Genomic DNA, 24,971 nt, shown 5'->3' with positions numbered 1-24,971 from the left:
AGACATAAAGGAAAATGAGATAAGAGAAGGAAGTATTCTCTCTCTCTCTCTCTCTCATAATATCCGGCATAAAACCATTTAATTATTTCGTTATACATGTTTTTTAAGAGGCGCTGATAAGGATTCTCTCTTCGATGGCAGAGAGAAAGGTCTACATAATTAAGAGCTCAAAGCGTTACGTACGGTGTGTGTGTGTGTGTGTGTGTGTGTGTGTGTGTGTGTGTGTGTGTGTGTGTGTTGTTGCTGTTGTTTCCCTTTTTCTTCTCGTCCTTTTAGTTTCCTTTCTTTCCTTCTTCTTAACTTTCTCTGGTTCCGTGAGTGTTTTCTTTTCTTCTCTTCCTTCTATTTTCTTTCCGTTTCAGTCTCCTTTGCCCTTCAAGTTTCGTTTCTCCTATTTCCCGTTTCATCCATTCTCCTTGTTTCACTACTACGTTAAGGGGGGATTGCCTTAAAATTAAACTATATGCATTTATTTATTCTTGAGATAAATAAGAATTAGGACTTTGTTTTAAGTTAGGGGATGTTAACAGAGAAAAGAACAATGGTTTAATGGAGGAGGTACAGGAAGAAAATGGGGTTAGGTTTGCCGGGGATGAGGTTCGAGGGGGCTACTCTAAAATTAAGGGAAATGGGGTCAGGGTTGCCTTAACGCCGCTATGGATTAAGAAATATTTGACGCTCCATACAACTAAGTCTTATTATCAGAACACGCTAGTATTCCTCTTCTATTACTATTTTACTACTTATATCGTTCCCACCACTTTCCACTTTTATGTTACTACTATTTATTAACTATTCCAAAACCCTTATATCGTGTCCCATCTATTAACTGCTTCATAAATCTTCATATTATATCTCACACCACAGTCAGTAAGTATTCGGCATTGACTACCAAAACGACTGATCTTGCATATGAGATGAGTTAGAGCAAAAAATACTGAGGTGTGTCGCATCAAAGAGTGTGTTTGTGATAAGTGAGTGAGAGGAGCGGCAGCCAATCACAGAGCAGCTTACAAACCTCTCGCTAGGCTCCAGGTGCAAGCTTCAACTAAACGCTCTATAGTTCTTACACGTTACCAGCCATAGCACCGCCCTTTACTACCTCTTCATCGAATCTTAGTCTGTTTACCTGCGAGGAATATGAGCCACGTATGATTATATTCCGTGATTAGATTTTCCTTTGATGGCCTCTCAAGAGTTCCAATCACCATTCTCTCCTCACTTTACTTTTTTTTTTTTTCTCTTCTGCTTCCCCTTGTGCTAATACTCTTCTTCTTTTTACTCCCTCGCTTGATATTTCCTCGGGTTTCTCCTCCACCAGTTTTCTCTTTTCATCTCTCTTTTCATCTCTCTCTCTCTCTCTCTCTCTCTCTCTCTCTCTCTCTCTCTCTCTCTCTCTCTCTCTCTCTCTCTCTCTCTCTCTCTCTCTCTCTCTCTCTCTCTCTCGGCGGCCATTTCTCCAACAATTTACCTTCACCTGGACGCAGAAATGCAGGAATAACAAAGATACTGTCCACAAGAGGCTGAGCGTTTGTCTGTGTCTTTTTAAATTCGTCTTCCTTCACCTCCTCCTCCTCCTCCTCCTCCTCCTCTCTCTTCCCTTCCATTCCTCTCCTTCGTTTTCTTCTTCGTATGCATCACTCTTCTTTTTCAGGTGAAGTGGTTGTTATAAATCCTCTTCTCCCTCTTTTGTTCTTATGAGATGTTGTCTTTTTCTTTCTCCTCCTCCATCTCTTCCTCCACCTCCTCCTCATCCGTTTCATACTGCACTACTGCTACTACTACTACTACTACTACTACTACTACTACTACCACTACTGCTACAACTACTAAAACAATTATCTATCTTCTTCCTGTTCAAATTCATTCTTCCTCCTCCTTCCCTTCTCAACCGATTCCTCCACCCCTATTACTGCTACTACTACTATTACTACTACTACTACTTCTACTACTACTACTACTACAACCTGAACTACAGCCCTTCTCTATCTTCTTCCTGTTCAAATTCCTTCTTTCATTTCCGTTTCCTTTTCCTCCTCTTCCCTTTCTAAACCGCCTCCTCCTCCTCCTCCTCCCCCTTCTCTCCCATCTCCTTCTCCTGGTGTTGTTTCTGCGCCTCTCACAGCAAACACTTCCTCACCGCTGTATCCAGGAGGCGAGACTTGCATGGACAATGAGGTGTCGGGAGCCTGGATCTAAGTACCCTTCCCCTCCACTTTACTCTTCTCCTCCTCTTTTTCCTCCATCTCCTTATTTTCCTATTTTTTATTCTAATCTTTCTCCTCTCCTTTCTTCACTTCGATGTCCTTCCTCTCCATTTTTGCCTTCTTCCTCTTTCTCTTTTTCCTTCGTCTCCTTATTTTCCTTTTCTTTATTCTAATATTTCTTTTCTATCCTTTCTTCACTTCGGTACTGATTCTCTCCACTTTATCTTCCTCCATTTCCTCTTTTTCCTCCGTCTCTTCTTTTTCTATTCTTTATTCTAATCTTTCTCCTCTCCCCTATCCTCTCCTTTCTCCGCTTCCCCTTTCCGTTGAGTTTGCTTTCTTATTTTTCTCTTCCCCTTTCACTTCCTTATCCTCACTTTTCTACTCATTATCTAGCGGTGTTGTTTTTCATCTCGCCTCCTTTCACTTCACCTCCTTCATTACTTTACTTTTTTATTCCTATTTCACTCTTTTCATGTATATTTCTCCTCCTCGTACTAGCTGTTGTTCCTCAAATCTCCCTTCACCATTCTATTCCTCTTTCTCCTCCTCCCTTTCGCCTCTCGCTCATACTCTTGATACACTAGTTTTCTTTGTCGTCCTCGTCCTCGTCCTGGTCCTCGTAGTTGTCGTCGTCCTCGTCAGCAGAGCGTCCGGTTTATCACACACATGCCTTTCCTCTTTGTCTCTCTCGTTACACGGCGATTTGCAATTCCTGTTCGTCTTTTCTTTTTTTCAGTCCCCCGTCAATTTGCGGGCCCCGTTTTCTTCGACGCATTCTCAGCTTTTTTATCCTTCGTTCAATCCTCATTATCATAGTTTATCCCTGGCGGTCCTCTCTCTCTCTCTCTCTCTCTCTCTCTCTCTCTCACTTGGCATGGTGTTTATCCGTCGCTTCTCTCATCCACTTAATCATTCCAGGGATTTCACACGATACACTACCAATCCCTCTCCTCCTCCTCCTCCTCTTCTTCTTCCCCATCCTCCTATTCCTCTTCCCCTCCTCCTCCTCCCCCTCGCTCCTGATACAGCCGCGCACGCTCTCACACCCTCGCTTGTTTCCGAGTTTCTGTGTAGCTTCTCCTGCAATCTGAAACGTGTTTGGGAACTCTCACCATCAAAGTCCCCCGCAACTCGGCGCCTCAGGGATGCAGCGAACCAAATACCGCCACCAAAACATACCTTGCCTCCCATTGGATCTCCTTTGCTCGCAGCCGAAACAGGTAAACATTGGCTGGGTGTCAGGCGGAAAGGTGCTTACGGGGAGGGGAGGATGGCGGCGTGGGAATGGCAGGGTGAGTAGGGGTAAGGAGAGCAAGCAGGAAATCGTGTGTGTGTGTGTGTGTGTCTGTGTGTTTGTGCGTGTGTGTAACGGGATATGGAGGTAAACATGAGGAATGAGTAATGCAGAGACAGTGGAGGTTATTAGTAGGTATCGTGGTAGTGGTTAGGAGGAGGATAATGATAGGAGTGAGGGGGTGTTCGAGGATTAAAAGAAATTGGTGGTTATTGTGGGGTTGGGGAACTTGGTTGAAGACGTAAGTTAGTGAGGATTGAGTGACTGAGGGATGAAAAGTTACGGTAAGTTAGAACGCCATGATGTAATATGATAGCTGAATGGTGAAGTAACTGGCAAGTGGAACGAGGTGAAGAGCAAAAAAGTAAAATTCAGTTACGGTTATGATAGTGAATATAGACTAAGAAAAGTAAAAACAGAAGGAAAAGCAGGTGGTGGTGACCCAAGAGGAATAGAAAGGAAAAAAGGAAGGATAGCGATGAATAAAAGTAATTATTACATTGGTGGTAAAGGAAATAAGGAGAAAGCAAGAGAGATGAAGTTGGGGGGTGTATAATTATGGAGGCAGTAAAGATGAGTGGCTGAATGGCTGGCTGGTTTTCAGGAACATCACAAGCGAAATACACCTGGATAAGTAAGGTGCGGTAGGTGAACATTAGGCAGGTGAAGAACATCAAATAGCGGGGGGTATGAGGGAGGTAGTTTTGGTGTGATAAAACATGGCTTGTAAGTATTCCAAAGGGGGGGTGTTGGGAGGGGGCAGATTGAGTGTGTAATTATGGTGTGCTTTGTAAATTGAGAGAATCGAGTGAAAGGTGTGCATGCAGGTGAGGCGGAGTACGTGATGTAATTAAGGAAGGTGAGATTTATGATTTTATTTAGCGTTAATCACCTCACACACACGAGAGAGAGAGAGAGAGAGAGAGAGAGAGAGAGAGAGAGAGAGAGAACAAACAAACGAAGCACGTATTAGTCTGTTCGGACGACGTGTTCCTCTAGTGCCAATGTGGCGTTTGTCCGACCTCTCCCGATTGGCTGGACTCATCCCTTGCTCTCATGGAGGTTATCTTACAATCACTCATGCTCTCGTGCTACGTGTTCCCATGTCATTTGCCTTAGCTCGGCTCTTACACAAAGTAAACAAGTTTGGGTGACACCATTAGACTCAGAAGCGATTGCAAACCTCTGTGAAGGCCTTTGCTCGTTATCCAAATCACATACACTTTTTAATGGCAATAACTGATGTATATAATAATAATAACAATAATAACAAATGGTAGCAGTAGTAGTAGAAGTAGTAGTAGTAGTAGCAGTAGCAGTAATAGTAGTAGTAGTAGCAGTAGCAGTAGTAGTAGTAGTAGTAGGAGGAGGAGGAGGAGGAGGACGATAACGACGACGACCGCCACTCGTCCTCCAAACAACATTGTTGCTCGCTACGCATTTTTTTCAAGTTTTATGGAGCCCACGCAACAAATTCTACAGAATTATAGTCTCCGTAAATCTCTTGCCATATTTAACACCAGACTGATCAGCAGAAGCTTCCTCATCAAGATTTCCACCAGATTGCCACAAAGATTCCATTACCTACAAGATGGTGTTACGGACGGAGCGTTACCTTCAGTAGGCAGTAACCTGTAAAAGTCTACGGACACAGCCAGCCAGGTTTACATTAATCTAAGGCAGTGGCTCAGCCTGGGGGCGCGCCTCACCAGGAGGACGTTAGTTATAATCAGGAGACGTAAGCAACGAGGGAAAAGTTGAAAACTCTCTAATTATATTTGCTATACTTTTAACAAGAACGTGGCCTAATGCTGAGAAGTTTATGAAACAAATGAAAAAGTATCGTCTTTACTACAGTTTTCTATAATCTATTTAGGCTTACAATATTTACTTTTTGTTTGGGAGGGAGTTTAACTACATTATGCAAGGAGGCGTAGAGGGAAGAAGGCATCCCCATATGAGGCGTGACAGTAAAAAAGTAAGATCCATTGATGTTAGGCTTCCATGATGAACAATTAACTTACCAATAAATTTTTCTCCAGGACAGATTTATTCTAGATCACAATATTAATCATATATCAGCAGGACTGGCAGTGAGCACGCTCAGACTTATTATTATCATAATGAGCTCATTCATCCCCGCTTCATTGCTATACATTTGACTTTGTCTATCACTCAATATCCGTTGATTCTTGAATAGCATCAGAATGAGCAGAAATTGAAGAAACCGCCTGAGGAACGAAGAATGAACGACCCCCATGAGAGCAAATGTGGAATCTGGATAACCAGGAGAGGCCTTACAAACGCAACCAAGGCACTACTGGAACACTACGTTGGAAAAGACTAGAGAGCCATATCAATTTAAACACCAAAGCAAACACTAAAAATCATCTCGCGAAGGGTGCAGATAACCTGGCCGATGATCCTGGGTGGCAACACTGCAATGCTCACCTCAACACACTCGTAGCCACAAACTATCTCAACTATTGGCAGCCGCGACGAACCAGACGGAATAATGGCCCACTAATGTAAACTATTCTATACCCCTCGTTACCATTATGAAAGTGATTAAAGTTACTCATTAAATCTCTCTCTCTCTCTCTCTCTCTCTCTCTCTCTCTCTCTCTCTCTCTCTCTCTCTCTCTCTCTCTCTCTCTCTCTCTCTCTCTCTCTCTCTCTCTCTCTCTCTCTCTCTCTCTCTCTCTCTCTCTCTCTCATAAAGATTAAGCATCCCTCCATTTCACGTTTCCAGAGCATAATCCTTCCTTCCTTCCTTCTTTCCCTCCGTCCTTCCTTCCTTCCTTGTCTAACTACCTCCATCCTTCTTTCCTTCCTTCCTTCCTTCCTTATCTCCTGGTTGTCCTCGCAATTCCCCTCATCATTCTCTTTCCCCGCTTCCTTTCTTCTCCTTTCTCAAGAGGAAGTGGGTTAGCACAGTGTTCATCCCACTCGTTGAGGAGAAGCACTTCCCCTTCAAGTAAGAAAGGTTAAGAGAGAGAGAGAGAGAGAGAGAGAGACCATGATCCCCAAACTGAATGACTTCGAACCTCCCCTTGAACACTTAATCGCTTAGACTCAGGGATTTTCTTTCTGGATTTTGGTATTCTCTCTCTCTCTCTCTCTCTCTCTCTCTCTCTCTCTCTCTCTCTCTCTCTCTCTCTCTCTCTCTCTCTCTCTCTCTCTCTCTCTCTCTCTCTCTCTCTCTCTCTCTCTCTCTCTCTCTCAATATAACAGAGAATAACATGAAATTAAAATATCAAGAACACGGATTAGACAACAGCATGAAAAAATAATTAATATAAAAGAAGGTTGACATATTTTACTGTGTGTGTGTGTGTGTGTGTGTGTGTGTGTGTGTGTGTGTGTGTGTGTGTGTGTAACCGATTAGTCTTCCACCTTTAGGCTCTTGATGAGGAGAAGGAGGCACAAAATAAAGAAGGAAGGAAGGGGACAAAAAAGGGATAAAGGAGGGAAAGAAGAAGAAAAAGAAGAAACAAGGAAAGAAGTGACGGAGAAAATGGAGAGATTAAGAAGAGTGGAGAAGATAAAGTGGATATGATAAGTGATAGAAGAAGAAATGGAAATAAAGTTGGAAGTGAAGAAGAAAAGTTAAGATGGAAAGAAGAAAGGGGAGGGAAAAAGAAAGGAATGAAAGAAAAATGGAGATAGACGAAAGAGGGGAGGAGAAAAAGAAAAAAGGTAGGGAGGAGAAAAGGAAAGGGAGAAAGAAAGGAATGAAAGAAAAATGGAGATACACGAAGAAAGGAAGGAGAAAAAGAGTAGAAAGGAGGAAAGGGGAGAGATAAGAAGAGAAATTAAAGAAAGAATGGAGAGATGCAGGAAGAAGAAGATAAATACAGGAAGATGAGAAGAAGGAAAGGAGAGAGAGAAAGGAGGAAGAGGATGAAGAAAGGAAAATATTTATGATGGAAGGAAGATTAGGGAGAGATATGGGAAGAGAGGAGAAAAAGGGGATAAAGGAAGGAAGAATACAAATAACAAGACTCGCAAAATAAATTCGATGTTTCTGATTTTTTTATCGGAGGAAAGCGATTGGAAGGGATAAAGGTATTGGAACCTCTTTACGGAGTGTTTATTGAATACTGCACCCCTTTAGTCATTTCCTCATTCCCTCTCTCACTCCCTCACGCTTTACTTCCCATTCCCCTCTAGCTTATCTTCTGACTGCACGCCGTTTTGTCCCTCCTCCCTCGCCTCGTTGTTGTATTATTGAAGCGAAGGGCGCGTCAGGGAGGGCAGGTAGGACGAGAAGGTTTCAAAAGAGTTCCGATGCAAATGTAGATGTTGGAAATTAAATGTCAACAATGCAAGCCGATCTGCAGCCTCTCAGGAACTCGAACCCTCTTTGATCGATTCTAACCCTGTAAACATGTGAAACCTATTAATTCCACTCCTCTGATGTCGGGGGGAATGCAATTTTCCTTATTTTTATGGGGTTTAATCCTGTTTCGGTACGTGTGTTGAAGTAGCAAGTTCGTATGTGCATGTGTATCTTGTATTTGCTTTCCGGGGTGGGGGAGGGGTTTAAGGGGGAAGTGGAAGCATTTGTCAAGTCTTAAAGCTAAACATTCAAGGGAAACGTTCACTGTGTTCAGTTTTCGTGGCCACCCGCAGACAAAGGGAAAAGAAAGTGTGAAAGAAAGTCTGAGTGCGGTGGGGCAAAAAGAAAAGAAAAAAGAGGAGGGCGGGAAAAAGAAAGAAAAAGAGCAGCTACGCATGGCAAATGAAGGAGAGAGAGAGAGATTTGGAGTTCGAAAAATCTCCAGCGGCTACATTCTTCGCCGTTAACTTGAGGAAAATTATGAACGCTGTCGCGGCGGCAAAGTTTAGCGAGTGAAAGACGCGACGCGGGGCCAGTTATTGAGGCTGTTAGTATTTCCTCGGGCGAATTATCAATATTTTCCACCGCATTGTCTCGTAGTGGGGCTATTATGTGTCTTTTTTACGAGTTAACGTGTGTGTGTGTGTGTGTGTGTGTGTGTGTGTGTGTGTGTGTGTGTGTGTGTGTGTGTGTGTGTATGCTCTCTCTGTAATGACTTCTTAAATCGTTTCGTCATTTTCTTCTACATTTCACACTCACGTTACTTCAGGTTGTAATTATATAAAATCTCTTGCAATAGATTTTTCCTCCACTTTTCTTCTTTTTCTTGTTTTCTGTTCACCAATGATGCTTCTTTTCCTTCTCGTACGTAGTCTTTTCATCTCTTATATTCAGAGTATCTATTCTCTTCTTTCCCTCGTATATACTCTTTTCATCTCTCCTTTTCCTCTTCGTATGCATTATTTTCACATCTTCTTTTCCTTCTCGCATGTATTATTTTCATCTCTTCCTCCTATGTATTATCTTATCTTCGTAAGTATCATTTTCATTTCTCTTTTTTCCTCGTATGTGTTATTTTCATCTCTTCTTTTTCTTCTCGTATTTATACTTTTAATCTCTTCTTTTCCCTGTATATTTTCATCTTTGTTTCGTATCTATTTTTCCCATCTCTTCTTTTTCTTCTCGTATTTATACTTTTAATCTCTTCTTTTTCTTCTCGTATTTATACTTTTAATCTCTTCTTTTTCTTCTCGTATTTATACTTTTAACCTCTTCTTTTCCCTGTATATTTTCATCTTTGTTTCGTATCTATTTTTCCCATCTCTTCTTTTTCTTCTCCTACATATTCTTTTCATCTCCTTGTCTTCCTCATCCGTGGCGCGCCGGGACGTGTTGTGTGTGTGTGTGTGTGTGTGTGTGTGTGTGTGTGTGTGTGTGTGGACAAGAGGTATGCCTGTCACAACGCCGCTGCTCCGGGCCGCACGTATCGCCAAGACGTATACCGGCCATAACGCATATTTACAGCCTGTGACGCGAGGTTCTGAGGCCCGCCAGACGCGCCTCCAATAAAACCACATAACATTTTACGTCCGTGGAAGGGAAATCCGCTTCGCAACGACCGTCTTCGCGCCGTTTTTATAGTTTCTCCGTTTTCCGTGCGAGAGAAAACCTTTACGTGGGCTGTCGATGGGGAATCATTACAGTTTCACTTGTTTTTAGCAGGGAATTTTCTTTACTTGCTGATATCCTGTGTTTCCTTTTTTATTCTTCTCTTTCTTACCGCTGTGTGTGTGGGTGGGGGGCATGTGTGGGGGTGTACATAACCACTGTATGAAGCGAGGAAAACACGAGAATCGCAAGCGTTTCACACATATTCAGAGTGTGCAAGAAAATAAATCATCCTTTGTACCCCTGAAGAAAGCGATTGAGCTTCTCTCGCTTCTTACAGTGGTTGTCAGCAAACATGAGGTGAAAGTGCTGCCAATATATAGAAAGATACATACATACATACATACATACATACATACATACATACATACATACAGAGAGAGAGAGAGAGAGAGAGAGAGAGAGAGAGAGAGAGAGGACGCAGCTGAAGTCATTCATTAAGGCACAGTTTGGCCTGTAATTAGGCATGATTCATCTGGAGCTGCAATGGTTCTCTTTGTTTTCAGGGCGCTGTAAATATCCTTTCGATGCAGGTAATTAGCATAATATTGCAGAGTGATATAAATAAATATTTGACATGGCCGGCCCATGTTGGCCCGCCTCTGCAGGGAAATAAGTGTCGGCGAGGCTAATGAGAGGATTACGTGGCTCGTCCCCTCCCGGCGCAGGGACAGACGGGCGACCGACGGACGCGACACAGTGTGGGGGAGGCTGCAGGTGTGTGTGTGGGAGGGTCTCTCTCTCTCTCTCTCTCTCTCTCTCTCTCTCTCTCTCTCTCTCTCTCTCTCTCTCTCTCTCTCTCTCTCTCTCTCTCTCTCTCTCTCTCTCTCTCTCTCTCTCTCTCTCTCTCTCTCTCTCTCTCTCTCTTAATACTTCCGCTCTACAATAGTTTAGTCAGACCTCTTGAAATATGCGGTACAGTTTTGGCCTCCCCACCATGCAAAGGACATTGCTAAATTAGGTGTTCAGCGTCGGGCAACAAAAATTATCCCTTCCTTTCGCAACAAATCCTACGAAGAAAGGCCTTCCGCCCTTAACATGTTTTCTTTTGAGAAACGTCTCCTCCGAGGAAGACTGATCGAATGTTTTAAAATACTTAATGGTTTCACGAATGTAGACAGATCAAAATTGTTTATGGTCGATGACACTTTGCGAACGAGGAACAATGGAATAAAACTCAAATGTAGACAAGTAAATTCAGACTGCTCCAATTTTTTCTTCACCAACGTTGTAGTGCGAATATGGAATAAGCTCCCACTTTCAGTGGTCCAGTGTAACATGATTGACTCCTTTAAAAACAAGCTCGACCGTCACTTCCTAGAACTTAATATTAATTAGAGTTGAAATGCAATGTTTTGGAGCCATCTGATTAATGTAGAATCACTTAAGTTTAAGGACAGACCACCTAGTCTGGACCATGGGGTCTGTGTGGTCTGATTTTCTATGTAATTCTATGTAACTTTCTCTCTCTCTCTCTCTCTCTCTCTCTCTCTCTCTCTCTCTCTCTCTCTCTCTCTCTCTCTCTCTCTCTCTCTCTCTCTCTCTCTCTCTCTCTCTCTCTCTCTCTCTCTCTCTCTCTCTCTCTCTCTCTCTCTCTCTCTCTCATTCATTCATTTAGTCTCAGTAAATCACAAATGTCTCAAACTGATCCCTTGAGAATATGTTAGGACTAGTATATTATTTTGTCACTTTCATGAACCCAAATGTCTACACCAAACAGTGAGACACCCTAAGACCTGCGATGTTCTCCTCCCGTAACGCTGCTGACCAGATTATCCTGATTCATTGTAACAAAGTCCAGTGTATTGTTTTGTCTCGGGTAGTTAGCTTCTGAGAGAGAGAGAGAGAGAGAGAGAGAGAGAGAGAGAGAGAGAGAGAGAGAGAGAGAGAGAGAGAGAGAGAGAGAGAGAGAGAGAGAGAGAGAGAGAGAGAGAGAGAGAGAGAGAGAGAGAGAGAGAGAGATTCACATGAGTGCTCCTTTTCGTGCACACACTACAAGCTGACAACCTAAGGGCCTTGCAGTGATCGCTGTGGTCTGTAAATATATGCAAATCAATGCAGATTAGAGCGCGTCATGTGTGCAGGTTTACAGCAGCATGTCAACATCTGCCTCCCTGCCTCAGCTGTCTACGCCACCGCCCTTACTGTTGAGTCGCGGCGGCGTCCAATAATCACTTCATGACCCTCACATAAGGGAAAGAAACTTTAGAATCTAGCAAGATGACTCACGCCGACTACTTGCAGCTTCATTTTGCATGCTAGAAGGCGCCAAGTTACCGGAATCAGTCCAATCGATCGTGAGTGTTGTCTCGCTCTGCCCTCAAAGGTTTGACTCCGGGACAAAGAAAATTGTTGAAAGTTACCGCCCTGCTTCCCCCATTACAAGAACACCTACTCCTACACGTCCGAAACATGCGAGTGACAGGAAAGAAAAGCTGAGTGTAGTGATTATTGAAATAGGTGTTGGGGAATAGGATTTAATGCAACTAATTATTGCTGACATAGTGCTGGGGATGGTGTTAGATCTGTGCTATAGGATTGAATGAAAAAAGTGACGAATGAGTGTGAACTAATTGTTAGAGAGAGTCTGGGCAAGGAGAAAATTGTAAAAGATAAGAAATATAGCTAATCGAAAATGGGGAGAAGAGAATTGTAAGTGTGCAAATAGAAATGTATTATTTTGTTATTTTTTCTTTTTTTTCTTTGTCCAGGTGTAGGAGATCCAAAGAAAGTGTACGAGAGAGAGATTTACATAGATATTCAGAACGCACAGACCCTATCGTTCAGACTAGGTGGTGTTCTTAAACCTAAGTGAAATTACATCAAATCTGATGTCCACCAGACTCTGCATTTCTGGTTCAGCGAATGTTACGATCACGGAAGTGGCTGAGCTTGTTTTTAAAAGAATCAATCGTGTTAAACTGGATGAATGAAGGTGGGAACTCATTCCATTCTCGTGCTACAACGTTAAAGGAAAACCTGGTGCAGTCTAAAGTTATTTGTTTCGACTTGAGTTTCATTATTTCTCGTTCGTAGTGTGTCATCGATAATAAACAATTTGGATTTTTCTGCATTCGTAAAGCCATTAAGTATTTTAAAACATTCGATCAGTTTTCCTCGGAGGCAACGTTTCTCAAGAGGATCAGATTATGAGAAGAGAGCCTCTCATCGTAAGGTTCACTGAGCAAAGAAATTATCATCTTTGTTTCCCTACGTTGAACTCCTAATTTAGCAATGCCCTTCGCATAACTGGGAGACCAAAACTGTACTACTACATAATTATTCCTAGTGGGGTCTGCCTAACTTTTTCCAGTGGTAATATTGCATCTTTATTCTTGAATGAAAAGTTTGTAATAATGAAGCCGAACATATTGTTAGCTATATATTCTGCATCAATACATTGCTGTGAGAATTGGAGGTTTGACGTGAGGATGAGAGCGAGCAAGTATGACGTCATCCGTGAGGTTTGGAAGAGTGTGGCTGTCCCGAGCATTACGTATGGAATGGGTGTGATGACATGGAACGATAGTGAGATAGAGAAACTGGAAGTGGGGCAGAATATGGTAGCAAGAATGGCACTGAATGCACCAAGGTTTCCAGCAGTAGAGGCTCTTAGGGGTGACATGGGATGGAGCACTTTTAGGGAAAGACTAGTGAAGGCAACCTTGAGATATAAAGTGAGACTGGAGCGAATGGAGGATGCAAGATTAGCAGTCTCCCCAGTCTCCCCGGTATCAGTTCTCTCTTTCAGGCTTTTGTTTCCTTTTATACCGTTTTAAAGTTGACTTTTCTGCTGCTCCTGCTTGCCATTTTTCCAGGCCATTGTTTGCAATGCATTTCTTGATATCCTTAACTCTCATTCTATTCCAATCATTTTCAAGATATATATACAGCCTTCCCGGCCAGCCTTGGATCGAGTCGCCTGTGTGCAGGATATATATACATATATAAATATATATACATATATATATATATATATATATATATATATATATATGTGTGTGTGTGTGTGTGTGTGTGTGTGTGTGTCGTTTTTTCACAGGAGCTGCCGATACAAAGGCCTGGCTGGGGAGCAATCTCAAGCCACCTGTGACATCAAGATCAAGTTCGCTGCTGCCACGGTGTAATAACACCTTTGAAGGAGGAGCCGAGGAGGCCAGGGAGGGTCACACGGGGCGACAAGGTAGGGGACAACCCTTGCATATTTCGTGTATGGCTCACCCGTGACAGACAAAATGACGTTGGGTAGTGACTGTAAGGTGGGCCGGGCGGCGGCAGTTTGTCTGGTGAGGGAGGGCTGGCGGTGCTTGCTTCCTTCCCTCCTGCACACCGTGACGGACACACTGGACGGCTGCTTTATTTCGGATGAATGTTCCCTCCTACCTTCTCATACCTTTTGAGGATTTTAAAAACCTCAATCATGTCTCCCCTGTTCCTTCTTTAATCCAGTGTGGCGGGGCTCACTCTGGAGAGTCTGTCCTCATCAGGCAGGTGGCAGCTAAATGTTCCTCCTCGTTGTTCCCCGCAAAAGAAAACCTAACTTAACCATCCTCGGCACCTTCACCATGAGTCAGACCCACGCGATGCTGACCCGTCACTGGTTCGTCTGTCTGTCTGAATGTCTGCCCGGCCGCACCATCACCTAATTCACAAGCACACATCGGTTATTACAGGTTATCGATTTTCCTAGTTTTCCCTGCATTACACACACTCTTATTAACAGATGGCTTCACCCTCCTCAACACCCCGCCTCTAGACAAGTTACTATATATCTAACAACTTGGGGGGCCTCCCCACGCCCTCTTGTGTCCCCACCTTTCATTGCATTAGGTATTGGTCATACTATGGTTATTATTCATTTGCACAACAAATAACACCTCAGATCACTCAAATAAACTTTTAAAAAATATTATTGAAGGAAAAACATTGAAAATAGGAAGTGGTAATAATGGAAATATACCTTAAGTTGCGTGATTTGTTTCACGCAGTAATCACAAATTTGTGAATGGGAGGAAATAAGGGAGTGAAGCTATGAAACAAGTGACTTGCTCCAGAAACAGTCGAGAGATACTTTTAAAACACTTCAAAACCTACCAGATAAGAGTAGTTTTTTCCTTAGAATCAGAGGATGCTGTTTATCAAAAATTTACCGATGGGGAGAGGCTACCTCTGCTACAACTAAGGAACATTTTGCTTGGATGTTATGAGTGCAGGGCTGAAGTAGATGAGGGGTGGGGGATAGAAGAAGAGCAAAAAATGTTTCTATAGGAGGAAGAGGAGGAGGACAGAGAAGCAGAAGACCATAACTTCATGGCTGTCCAGTAGAAAGGTGAAGAGCAGCAGAAAGGGGTCTGAGTCCTGCAGCAAAACATGTCAGATGTATGACTTGGGTGTGAATGAGACTGGAGCATGTCTTGCCAGACTGTGAGAAGCACTATAACAGAGAACCAAAATGATTCAGGTATTTCTGACTGAGATTGGATGTTAAATGATTGTGCTTGTTGAGAGGACTGGTAGATAGTGGATGGTGCTGCTGCTGGGGCTGAGTGGAGACATGAATGAACGAGTGATTGGAACAGTGAAAGAGTTCTTAGAAGAAATGTGGCATGCAAGAGGTAAAAAATAGCATCTTGTTTCATGTTGAGTTTCTGTTTTGTAGGTATCAAGCCACCAGTGACATCAAGATTGTGAAGTAATCAAGCCTCCGGTTGGCTGTCTAACACAGGAAGACTACCTCACGCCAGTACAGCCTTGCCGGCCAGCCATGGAGTCGCCTGTGTGCAGGTCCAGGCTGGAGATTAACTTCATACGCCTCCTGGACGAGACGCAGCAGATGGCCAACGGCAGCAAGGCCAAAGACTGGACGTTTGAGAAGGTGCGTTGTCTGGCCTAACCTTGGTGCTCGAATCTTAAATGTGGCAGATATCACAACACTCACCTTCCCTAATATGGATATCACAACACTGGCATTACCCAATGACCAATAACTATTTTCAAACTAACCAACCCCAACTGCTTTATGCATCTTAAGGTAACTTATCCCCACACTTAATCAGCAAAGTTACCAAATTAGTATGCTACCTATCCTCACTAAATTGTGGTAGCAATGCAGAGTGGCTCTACACTTACTCCCTTTGTCACAAGATTATATTTGATGTTTGCTTCACTGGTCTCACATCATTTTCCTTGCAAAGTTTATCAACATGCTCATATTTTGTCTCCTACCATATGAACAACTCTTTTTTCTGGATTATTTAGCAGACCTGAGTGTTCTATTTCAGAGAAGCAGGTAATTCATTTCTAGGTAGACCATATTTTTGACATTGATATAGTCATCACCAGAATTTTGTGTGATTAGCTGCTGTTGGGATGAATAACAAACACTGCAGCATAGGTCACCTGGCCATCTCAAGCCCTAGATCAGCTGTTTAAAACCTTGGGATCTATATATAAACTTACAGAACCATGCTACCATAACCCAGTGCTTCTCAACCTGGGGTACACAAGGAAATCTTTGTGACAGTTTTTTAATGTAGCAGTGTTTTCAAGAAGTAGTGCAAAACTGTCTTGTATAAAGCATCTCAGACTGAATTTTTCATAGTTACTAGAGGAGACTTCCACTTTAGTCCACATGCATAGGACTAAAAATACAATAACTTGGATTATCTTGATACTAGTTAGCATTTGTTCCTCTTATGCTTGGTATGGGTTACATCACCACTTCAAAAATGAAAACCAGAGTACATAGAAAAAGGTTGAGAACCACAGTAGGCATAATCTAATGGATAGTAACCTATCACCACTAAAATGCTTACTTACCGCTATATAAAAGTAATTCATAGGCATTTATGACAGTAATCTGTTGCTGCTAAGGATGGTAACCTATCATGAAATTTGTTCTATGGCCTTCCTATCTGTTTCCCAGTATCACACTTGGAAAATCATCATATTTTACCCAAACTTTAATAGTTACTTCCCTGAAAAATACTTCTCAGTTTTGCTAAATAGTGTCCCTCTTTTCTTCTTACGGATTGTGCTGATTTGCAGAGCTCTTAGTCAACCATTTAGTAGAAAACATGACAACAGAAGCACAGTTTGCAAGGTAAAAAGCAAAATTTGGAAACATTAATTAAACCAATCTTAACCCTATCCTTCTTTAATTTTAAGGGTGTGTGATACATGTCTAGTGATAATATTGATTTTTATTGCAGTTTTGGACAATACATGGAGTTGGTGGTTGAGTTACACTTTTAGGCCATAGTATTTTCATCCTCTGTCCCGCTGCACTGACAGAATTTTCAGACCCCAGGAATGTGAGATGGTTAGTTAGGCCTCATGATAATGAAAATAAATAAAACTAATAGTGACATTTTGGCATTAAATAAGTTAGAACAATTTATAAACTAACAAATACCCAGCTTGACTTAATGAATAAATCTATTGCCACTAAAATATTAACCTGCCACCAAATAATTTATGAAGAGTTACTTACTTTAGCTATAACCTCCAGAGGGTGTTTTAGCATTTTGTGATTTCAATTGCAGACTTACAATGTTGTAGGAACAACTTACAATGTTGTAAGAGCTTTTTTAATCCCAACCCTTGTCACTCACAGGAAGTCATATGCATAACAGAATGAAATGCAAGACATTTCACCATCCACCATGGGCAGTGAAAGTTTGGTGGGTCTAAAAGGGATCTTTAGGTCTCCATTAGATAGCACATTGCCAACTGAAGATTACTTTTCTGACATTTTTGTATTTTGCAAAGTCCTACCACTATGCCAAATGTGGTTCATCAGTAGACAGCTTATTGCTGACCTAAAAGTAGTTTTATGACTTCTGGTCGTTGTTCAAAACTAAAGAAAAAAATAATCATATCTTTTGCTTTGCCACTTATCTGTAATTCCAACCTGAAGAATGCCAACAGAAAGAAGAATGTACTTCCAATACTTCTCTCATCCCATTGTATTGTCATGACTTAAAAGTTCTGTGAGCCTAAATATATACTTGCTGCATTCTATACACTGTGCTTAGTAACTGAGTTGGGTCCAGGAGCATGCGTGGTATGTAAATTTATTTACTAACAGAGTGATTATACCATTGGGAGGCTGATTTGAGTCCAACAAAGCCTGAAGTCAATGAAATTAATGTATAGCATCTCTATAGGAACTCTCCTAAAGCAAAGATATTCCAACATCAATCCATCCAAACAATGAGTGACTGGAGATTTAAATCTGCTTATTTGGCATGGATTTTTGCTTTATACTTTATAGTGTTGCAGGGCTGTCAGTGGAAGTGCTGGCCAACTGACATACACTAATTTTCAATGGTTTTATACTTGTAGCTGTTTGAGTATTCTCAGATCTTGTTGACATTTGTGAAGCAGGACTTTATAGGTAATATGTCTTGATCATATGGTCACTTAGCTTAGGAATACAGTCTCCATTGATTATTCGTAATTTCCACCCGTTATTAGATGTGAAACTCCTTTGTATGGAAAATGGGACTGCTAAGGATACAAGAGATGTATTTTTTGTGAAGTGGAAGGTGATGACTTGCTTATTTTTGTGATAGACCCTGGTAGCAATGACACTACCTTCAGCTGTAATTTGTAAATGTGCAGAGTGGATTTACTGCCGTAAGATTGTCCCCGATTATGTTCTGCAGACAAATTACAAAATATGATTGATTCAGGGCAATTTTTTACTTTATGGGAAAGATTTGTGGAAATGTGTTGTTAATATGAAGGGAAATAATTGTCAGGGAGAAAATGGCAATGAGAAAGATTGTTGGTTTAGTTAATTTTTTTTATTAACATTTACTAACTTAACAAGTCATGACAAGTTGCCATTTTCTTTCAGTGGGTGGAGGGTCGGAGGATAACTGTCTTGTATGGCAGCCAAACAGGAACAGCACAGGAAGTTGCCGAAAGAATAGGAAGGGAAGCTCGCCGTCATTTCTTCGTACCAACGGTGCAGCCCATGGATGAGTGCCCAGTGGATAGATTAAGCAGTGAGTCACTGACTGTGTTTGTTGCCGCCACGACTGGCCAAGGTGATGACCCAGACAACATGAGGAGCTTCTTCAAGGCCTTGTGGGCACAAAGGAAAAACAGACAACTTCTGTCTCATCTGAAGTTTGGTGTTCTGGGCCTCGGTGATTCCTCATACCAGAAATTCAACTATTCAGCCAAGAGATTGAACAACTTGTTGATGTATCTTGGAGGTCAGCCGCTGTTGAAAATTGGCCTTGGAGATGACCAACATGACCTTGGGCCTGAGTTTGTCATTGATCCATGGCTAGAAAACTGGTGGAAGAAAGTCCTGGAGTTGTATTCACTTCCCGATGGAGTACAGCCCTTAGGCTCAGATATTATCTTACCACCAAAATACAAAGTTAAGGTGATTACAGATGGTGTTGAAGAAAATAGTGCGAACGAGAGAAGTGGTGCTTTAGTGGTCAATGAGGAGGCGTGTGCATCTAGTCCTTGTTCTGCTGTGGTAACCATGAACAAAAGAGTCACTTTAGAGGACCACTTTCAAGAAGTCAGGTTGATAGAATTTGACACAAACCAGATCAAAGCTAAACACAAACCAGGTGACGTGCTTATGATTCAGCCTCAGAACATAGAGGAACACATTGAGGAGTTTATCAGTGTTCTTGGACTCAACCCTGAACTTAAGTTTTCTTTAGAACTCAATGACCCTAATGCTACCTTACCTCTACAATCTGTCCTGCAAACACCTTGCACAATGAGGGAGTGTGTGCAGAAGTACTTTGATATACAGGCTGTCCCTAAAAGGTATTTCTTTGAGTTATTGGCTTACTTTACAAAGGATGAAACGGAGAGGGAAAAGTTTATGGAATTCACAACTGCAGAAGGGCAGCAAGCTCTCTATGACTACTGTTCCCGGCCAAAGAGGACCATCATGGAAGCTTTAGCAGATTTTCCACACACAAATCGAAACATTCCTCTTGATTACCTGTTTGACCTGATTCCCCCCATCAAGCCAAGGCCATACTCCATCGCTTCCTCCAGCATTGCCATGCCCACCAGGACTCAGCTACTTGTTGCTGTGGTCCGTTACAACACCATCCTCCGTCGGCCGAGAGTGGGTCTTTGCACCAATTGGCTGGCCCGTCAGAAAATTGGAAGCACTGTGCCTGTTTGGGTTAAACCAGGAACACTGACTTTCCCATCTCTTGAATCAGAATGTGTCCCACCAGTCTTAATGATTGGGCCAGGGACGGGATGTGCCCCCTTTCGTGCCTACATCCAGGAGAGGGTCGCCAGTGGTGCCAGCAAGGGCCTGGTTATGGTATTTGGCTGCAGAAATAAGGCCAAGGACTACTTCTTCAAGGATGAGTGGGAAGTGTTGGTGAAGGAAGGTAAACTAGAACTGTACTGTGCCTTCTCCAGGGATCAGGAAGATAAGGTGTATGTGCAGCATGTGATGAGGGAACATGCTGCCCACTTTTGGGGACTAATAGGAGAGCAGCATGCCAAGGTGTATTTTGCTGGTAATGCCAAGAGAGTTCCCATTGATGTGTATGAAGCACTGACATACATCTGTGAGCATGGCCTAGGCAAGGGAGAGTCAGAAGCTGAGCAGTACATGAAAAAGAATGTGGAAAAGCGTTACCAAACAGAAACTTGGGCATGAGTTTTCCATTGTTATTTGCTTGTATTGTCTTGTTCAAAGGAAAAAATATCTGCTTTAGATATACAAGTTCAGAGCCATATGACCTCTGTAGTTGGGGTGCCATGACTTGATTCCTCAGTCAATCCTTTAATCAATCAGTCAGTCAGTTCAGATGTGCATATAATTTTCTTTCGATAGATACAGGCCAAATATATTTGTGAGTATGCTGTGAAATATGTGTAGCTATATTGTAAACTAGTTGATTGGAATTTTATATGCTATGCACAAGATAAGGAAATAAGATGGTCATGAGTGCTCTAGAATCTAAGGTGAAGGTGAGGTTCCAGTCTCTCATGAGCATAGGAGATAGGCAAGTAGCCTCAACCATATCCCAGGCCAGTGGTGTATGGAGTGAGATAGGAGATGCCTTTATATTCTCCAGTCACAGTTAACCAAGCACCTGTTAAGATTGAGTAGGCCTGGGGACCAGCCAGTAACCCAAGAGAAAATCCTGCTCGTATGCACAGCATTGAATCTTAGTTCACTGGGCAACCAAGCCCTCACCATGGAATCTATGAAATATCAAACTTGTAAATATTCTAAACTTGGACATTAAATACACAACAATAATTTGTATGCTTTGTGTAGTATTTATTATGGAAAAGCCCTCCTCGTCTCATTTTCACCAGTCATGAAAGCTTCAAGGGGTGAAGTGTTATAAATGTGTAAGTACAATATGTTATTCTTTTTAAATTAAGAAAGTCACCATATAAAAAAAATATATAGGAAGCATATATTAATTGCATAATGGGGTACTTTCAAAGCTGCTGGTATGTTAAGTGCAGCTGTGTACTAACTTGTCCCTCCCTAGATCCAAACAAAGGCCCCATTGAGGACAGTGTTGCCCATTGCCTTGCTGATGCTTAAGATAATACCCCATTAGTTTGAAACCTATATGAACACACACACACACACACACACACACACACACACACACACACACACACACACACACACACAGGTTCAGGAGCAAATGGTAACTCAATGTGTCTTTGTTTCCCCGCAGTATATTGACTGGCTGCAGAAGAAGATTCCAGAGATGGAGAAAAGTCCAAAGTGAGTTGTATTTAACATGCTTATAATATTACCTCCATCTTCCATTTGTTGATTATACATAGATATCCCCTTCTGTTTGCCTTGTGTAGATATCCCCTTCTGTTTACCTTGTGTATGGTTATGCTATTACTTACCTTTTACTAATCATATATACATGTTTCCTGTACAGTGCGCCAAATGAAGAAACACTCAAACACTATAGACGGCAAGTAGACTTCTTGAGAGGCGTCCTTGAAACAGAGAAATGTGTAAGTACTGAATGGATACTTATTATGTCAGAGGAGGAGGAAATAGAAGGGTATGGGTGCTGTGAAGTATATGAATATACTTAAGGATGTAATCAGGGAAATCATTATCATCACAAATGCCATTTTCCATATAGGCCAGGTGGTGATGGTAGTAAATCAAACACACTCAAGAAACATAAATCAAAGAGTCACTATTCTGTTTTAGGGGAGTAAGAAGCCAGTTCAACACATTAATGCCTTCCACAGCCCGAGTCACTGGAGTCAGTGGCAGCGTCTCAGCTCATCCCCCACGGTGCCGCCACCACCAGCCAGAACATCCTGACACAACAGATCCACCAGCGGACTCGCGCCACCACCACCAACAGGCTGCGGCAAGATCTCCTCAGTCTAGGTAAGTTGAACAGGGTGGTAGTGCTTAGACTTCAGAAAACACACAGTCACTTTTTTCCATTATAGTAAAGATTAACCTGCTAAGCAGGTTAAAGAACATTACATTGTTGTTAGCCATTTTCTACATATATTTTTTACCATCATTGACTTTTCTAGAAGTGAACAAGTGAACTGTCTTAAAAATACATTTGTGCTTTAGTGTATGGTTGATCAACTTGCGTTTGATTTTTACAGAACATATTTCATTACATTATGGTGTGGTCTCTGTGAATGCCTAGTGTTTTCAGCCTAAAACATTTCATGACTTTTCTAGTTTCTAAATGTAGACCTCCCATGCAGACCAGAGCAGCGAGAGTGATGTGAGATTCCGCAGCCAGAGTACAGTTGCTGACATCACTGCAGACGACTTCCACGCACAGCTATTGAGTGATGAACAGAAGAGGGAAAAGATGGTAGAGGACATGATCATAATGGCTCGGGAGTGGAAGGAGCAGTCCAAGATTGCCAACAAGATCATCAGGAAGGATATTGATGTGAGTGAAGATTTTACACACTACCTCTTTTATTACGATTGTTTATGGAGATTTTTGGTCCTGAGTGCATGGGGGGATGAGTGGACTGAAGTAAGTGAATCTTTAAAAAAAAATTAATCAGCTTTGTGTTAACTTGCTACAATCTGGGTGGCAGGACAACCACCATGAAATGATCAAAGCAAATACAAAGTTATGCATTACAAGTGTAAATATTGACAAAACCCTTGCAAAAGTGAACTGACTGCCCTTGACTACCTCATCAGGAACTTAATGTAGACAATGAGTATGGAAAGGCACTTAATGTAGACAATGAGTATGGAAAGGCACTTGACAGTCTTTAACCCGGTAGCAGCGGGGATCATGTTTCTTAATGGTCCCTCCAAGCGAGAAAAAATCACCCCTCACACAAACCATTTCATAATATATATCAAAGCATTTGTGATCAGATTATGTATCATCTATTTTGGGGGGAGGTTATGTGATGGCACAAATTTGGCCCGTCACTGCTACCGGGTTAAATACATTTCGCTGTGTCTGATTTCTAACAGTGCTTGATTTTAACAGAACGTAGACAGAGCATCCAAAGTGGCAGACTCCAACCAGGATAACCTTAAGGTGGAGGCTTCCCGCCTATCTGAGTACAATAAACGTGCCTGCAACTTCTGGATTTGGATTATGATCATCTTCGTCTGCTTCATGTTCATGAGTGAGTAGTACTTCTGTGAGTGTCCTTTGTTACATATCTATCTTGAGAAAAATCTTGGATAGGAAGTTATGAATCTTTTCCATGACTTCCAATTGATGCATTGATGTTTAAAACTTTATGAGCATTTTGTGTTTCAGGTATGGTTATGTTTATAAGAATATTCCCTAGACGATACTGAGGACTACACTGTTCAGGTAAGGGAAGTAAATGCTGCAGAGGTATCATAGTAGAATCATCATGTGTATACCCAAGCTGGAAGGTTCATTTAGGTAATAAGTAATGTTACATGTATATAGATTAAATGTTTTTTGCAAATCCCCAAGCTGCTTTGAAAAGCTGCCTCATATTCTTATTGACAATCAGGGACACGGGTTACAGTTTCCTTTGTTTGACCAGAACATTGTAAATACAGTTTAATATTGACATTAATGAAGGAGAGAATTCCTTGCTTGATTCACAAGACATCTTGTAAGTGCTCCAATGAATTATGATCACCCACAACTAAAATTGCACTAAAAAAGGTAATTTTTTTTGTCAAATATAATGTATTACAACACCTCAGACCCTGTAGAGCAGTCTCTTGAAGCAGTAAGGCAACTATTCTCCCCAGATATCTACCATGACACATTGACACGTCTACAGGATCTTAGAAAATACAAAACTTGCAATTATTGAGGTGAAGATCGGGTCAAAGGAACAAAAGAGAATATTATCATGCAAATATTTTTTGGCAACACTGCTGCCTTTGCACAACTAGACAAAGTTCACCAATTTTGTATGTATCTGTAGCTTTCTATTGGATCCTGAGCTTTTGCAAGCTTGTTGCTGATTGGACAGCAGGGTAAGATAGCCTGTCTCCTGCTCATCTTAGAAAGTACTTGTCCTCCTCTTCACACAGTTTTACTTTTATTCTCTGTAGCTCGCGCATGTTGCATAATATGTATCTCATCACTGGACAATAGGATGAAAGTGCGACACAAATCAACTATAGAATAGAAGTAAACTCTAGTGTGGAGAGGCATTGATAAGGAGACAGATTGCCTCAAGCTCCTGTCCAGTTGGATTCAATTGCTGGCTAGAAGTAGAGGATGATAGAATAAACATTTTATTTTGTTTACAGGTTTGCTACTTGCCACTCACCCATTGATGCAATACGGACATCACAATGCTGGACCTTCATACACTACAACATTAGAGCAGCATCCTCCTTGAAAGAACATCCCAGATACAGACCCAGGATGCCTATGAGGCACCCAGAAGCAAAGGGGTGTATGCCACCAGACCATTGTTTCAGGAAATTAAGCTTTAAAGTCTGGCTAAGCATACATAGTGTGTTTCATAGTTAATGCCATTAAGTTATATTTCAGTGGAAAAGTCTATTAAAGTACTATTTTGTCATGTTTTTTATGTGTGCATTTTCAGTGACCATACTGAACAGGGATCATATGTTATTTTCAATAACTGCATAGAGGGTTGGTTTGATTTAAATCAGAGTAAAAAAAAAAAAAAAAATGATTTAAAAAAAATATATATATATATATATATATATATATATATATATATATATATATATATATATATATATATATATATATATATATATATATATATATATATATATATATAATATATATATATATATATATAAATAAACAAAATAAAAAAAAAAAAAAAAAAAAAAAAAAATTTAAATTTTAAATAAAAAAAAAAATAGATTTAAAATAAAATGTTGATTTTTTAATTTTTTTTTTAAAAAAATATATTTTGATATAAAAATTTTTTTCTTTATAAAATTTTGTTTTTTTATAATATTTTTTTT

The 24,971-nt window shown here is 41.3% G+C and overlaps 1 protein-coding gene across 7 annotated transcripts; it reads left to right on the top strand.

Annotated features, from left to right (window-relative positions):
• Nucleotides 1–3,334: 3,334 nt before the first annotated feature.
• Nucleotides 3,335–24,650, top strand: LOC126980457 (NADPH-dependent diflavin oxidoreductase 1-like). Of its 7 annotated transcripts, XM_050830379.1 has the most exons (9): nucleotides 13,547–13,697; nucleotides 15,174–15,389; nucleotides 21,226–21,275; nucleotides 21,445–21,523; nucleotides 21,770–21,914; nucleotides 22,253–22,446; nucleotides 23,011–23,152; nucleotides 23,290–23,346; nucleotides 24,273–24,650. In XM_050830379.1, exons 2-8 carry the CDS (start codon nucleotides 15,279–15,281, stop codon nucleotides 23,328–23,330), a joined length of 762 nt encoding a protein of 253 aa, XP_050686336.1. In that variant the 5' UTR covers nucleotides 13,547–13,697; nucleotides 15,174–15,278; the 3' UTR covers nucleotides 23,331–23,346; nucleotides 24,273–24,650. The 7 variants fall into 7 exon arrangements, with proteins under 7 accessions (XP_050686335.1, XP_050686331.1, XP_050686336.1 ...); XM_050830380.1 differs by lacking the exons at nucleotides 13,547–13,697; nucleotides 15,174–15,389 and adding an exon at nucleotides 20,177–20,884; XM_050830378.1 differs by lacking the exons at nucleotides 13,547–13,697; nucleotides 21,226–21,275; nucleotides 21,445–21,523; ... (3 more) ...; nucleotides 23,290–23,346; nucleotides 24,273–24,650 and adding exons at nucleotides 3,335–3,430; nucleotides 18,378–20,793.
• The last annotated feature ends 321 nt before the right edge of the window (nucleotides 24,651–24,971 follow it).

Source organism: Eriocheir sinensis, chromosome 44 (assembly GCF_024679095.1).
Source record: "Eriocheir sinensis breed Jianghai 21 chromosome 44, ASM2467909v1, whole genome shotgun sequence".
NCBI classification, from domain to species: domain Eukaryota; kingdom Metazoa; phylum Arthropoda; class Malacostraca; order Decapoda; family Varunidae; genus Eriocheir; species Eriocheir sinensis.
This window is presented reverse-complemented; position numbering and strand designations above follow the sequence as displayed.

Coding starts and splice junctions, on each gene's coding strand:
- LOC126980457 (XM_050830378.1), top strand. CDS start 15,279: ATGGAGTCGCCTGTGTGCAGGTCCAGGCTGGAGATTAACTTCATACGC. Junction 15,390..18,377: donor AAGACTGGACGTTTGAGAAG/GTGCGTTGTCTG, acceptor ATTTTCTTTCAG/TGGGTGGAGGGTCGGAGGAT.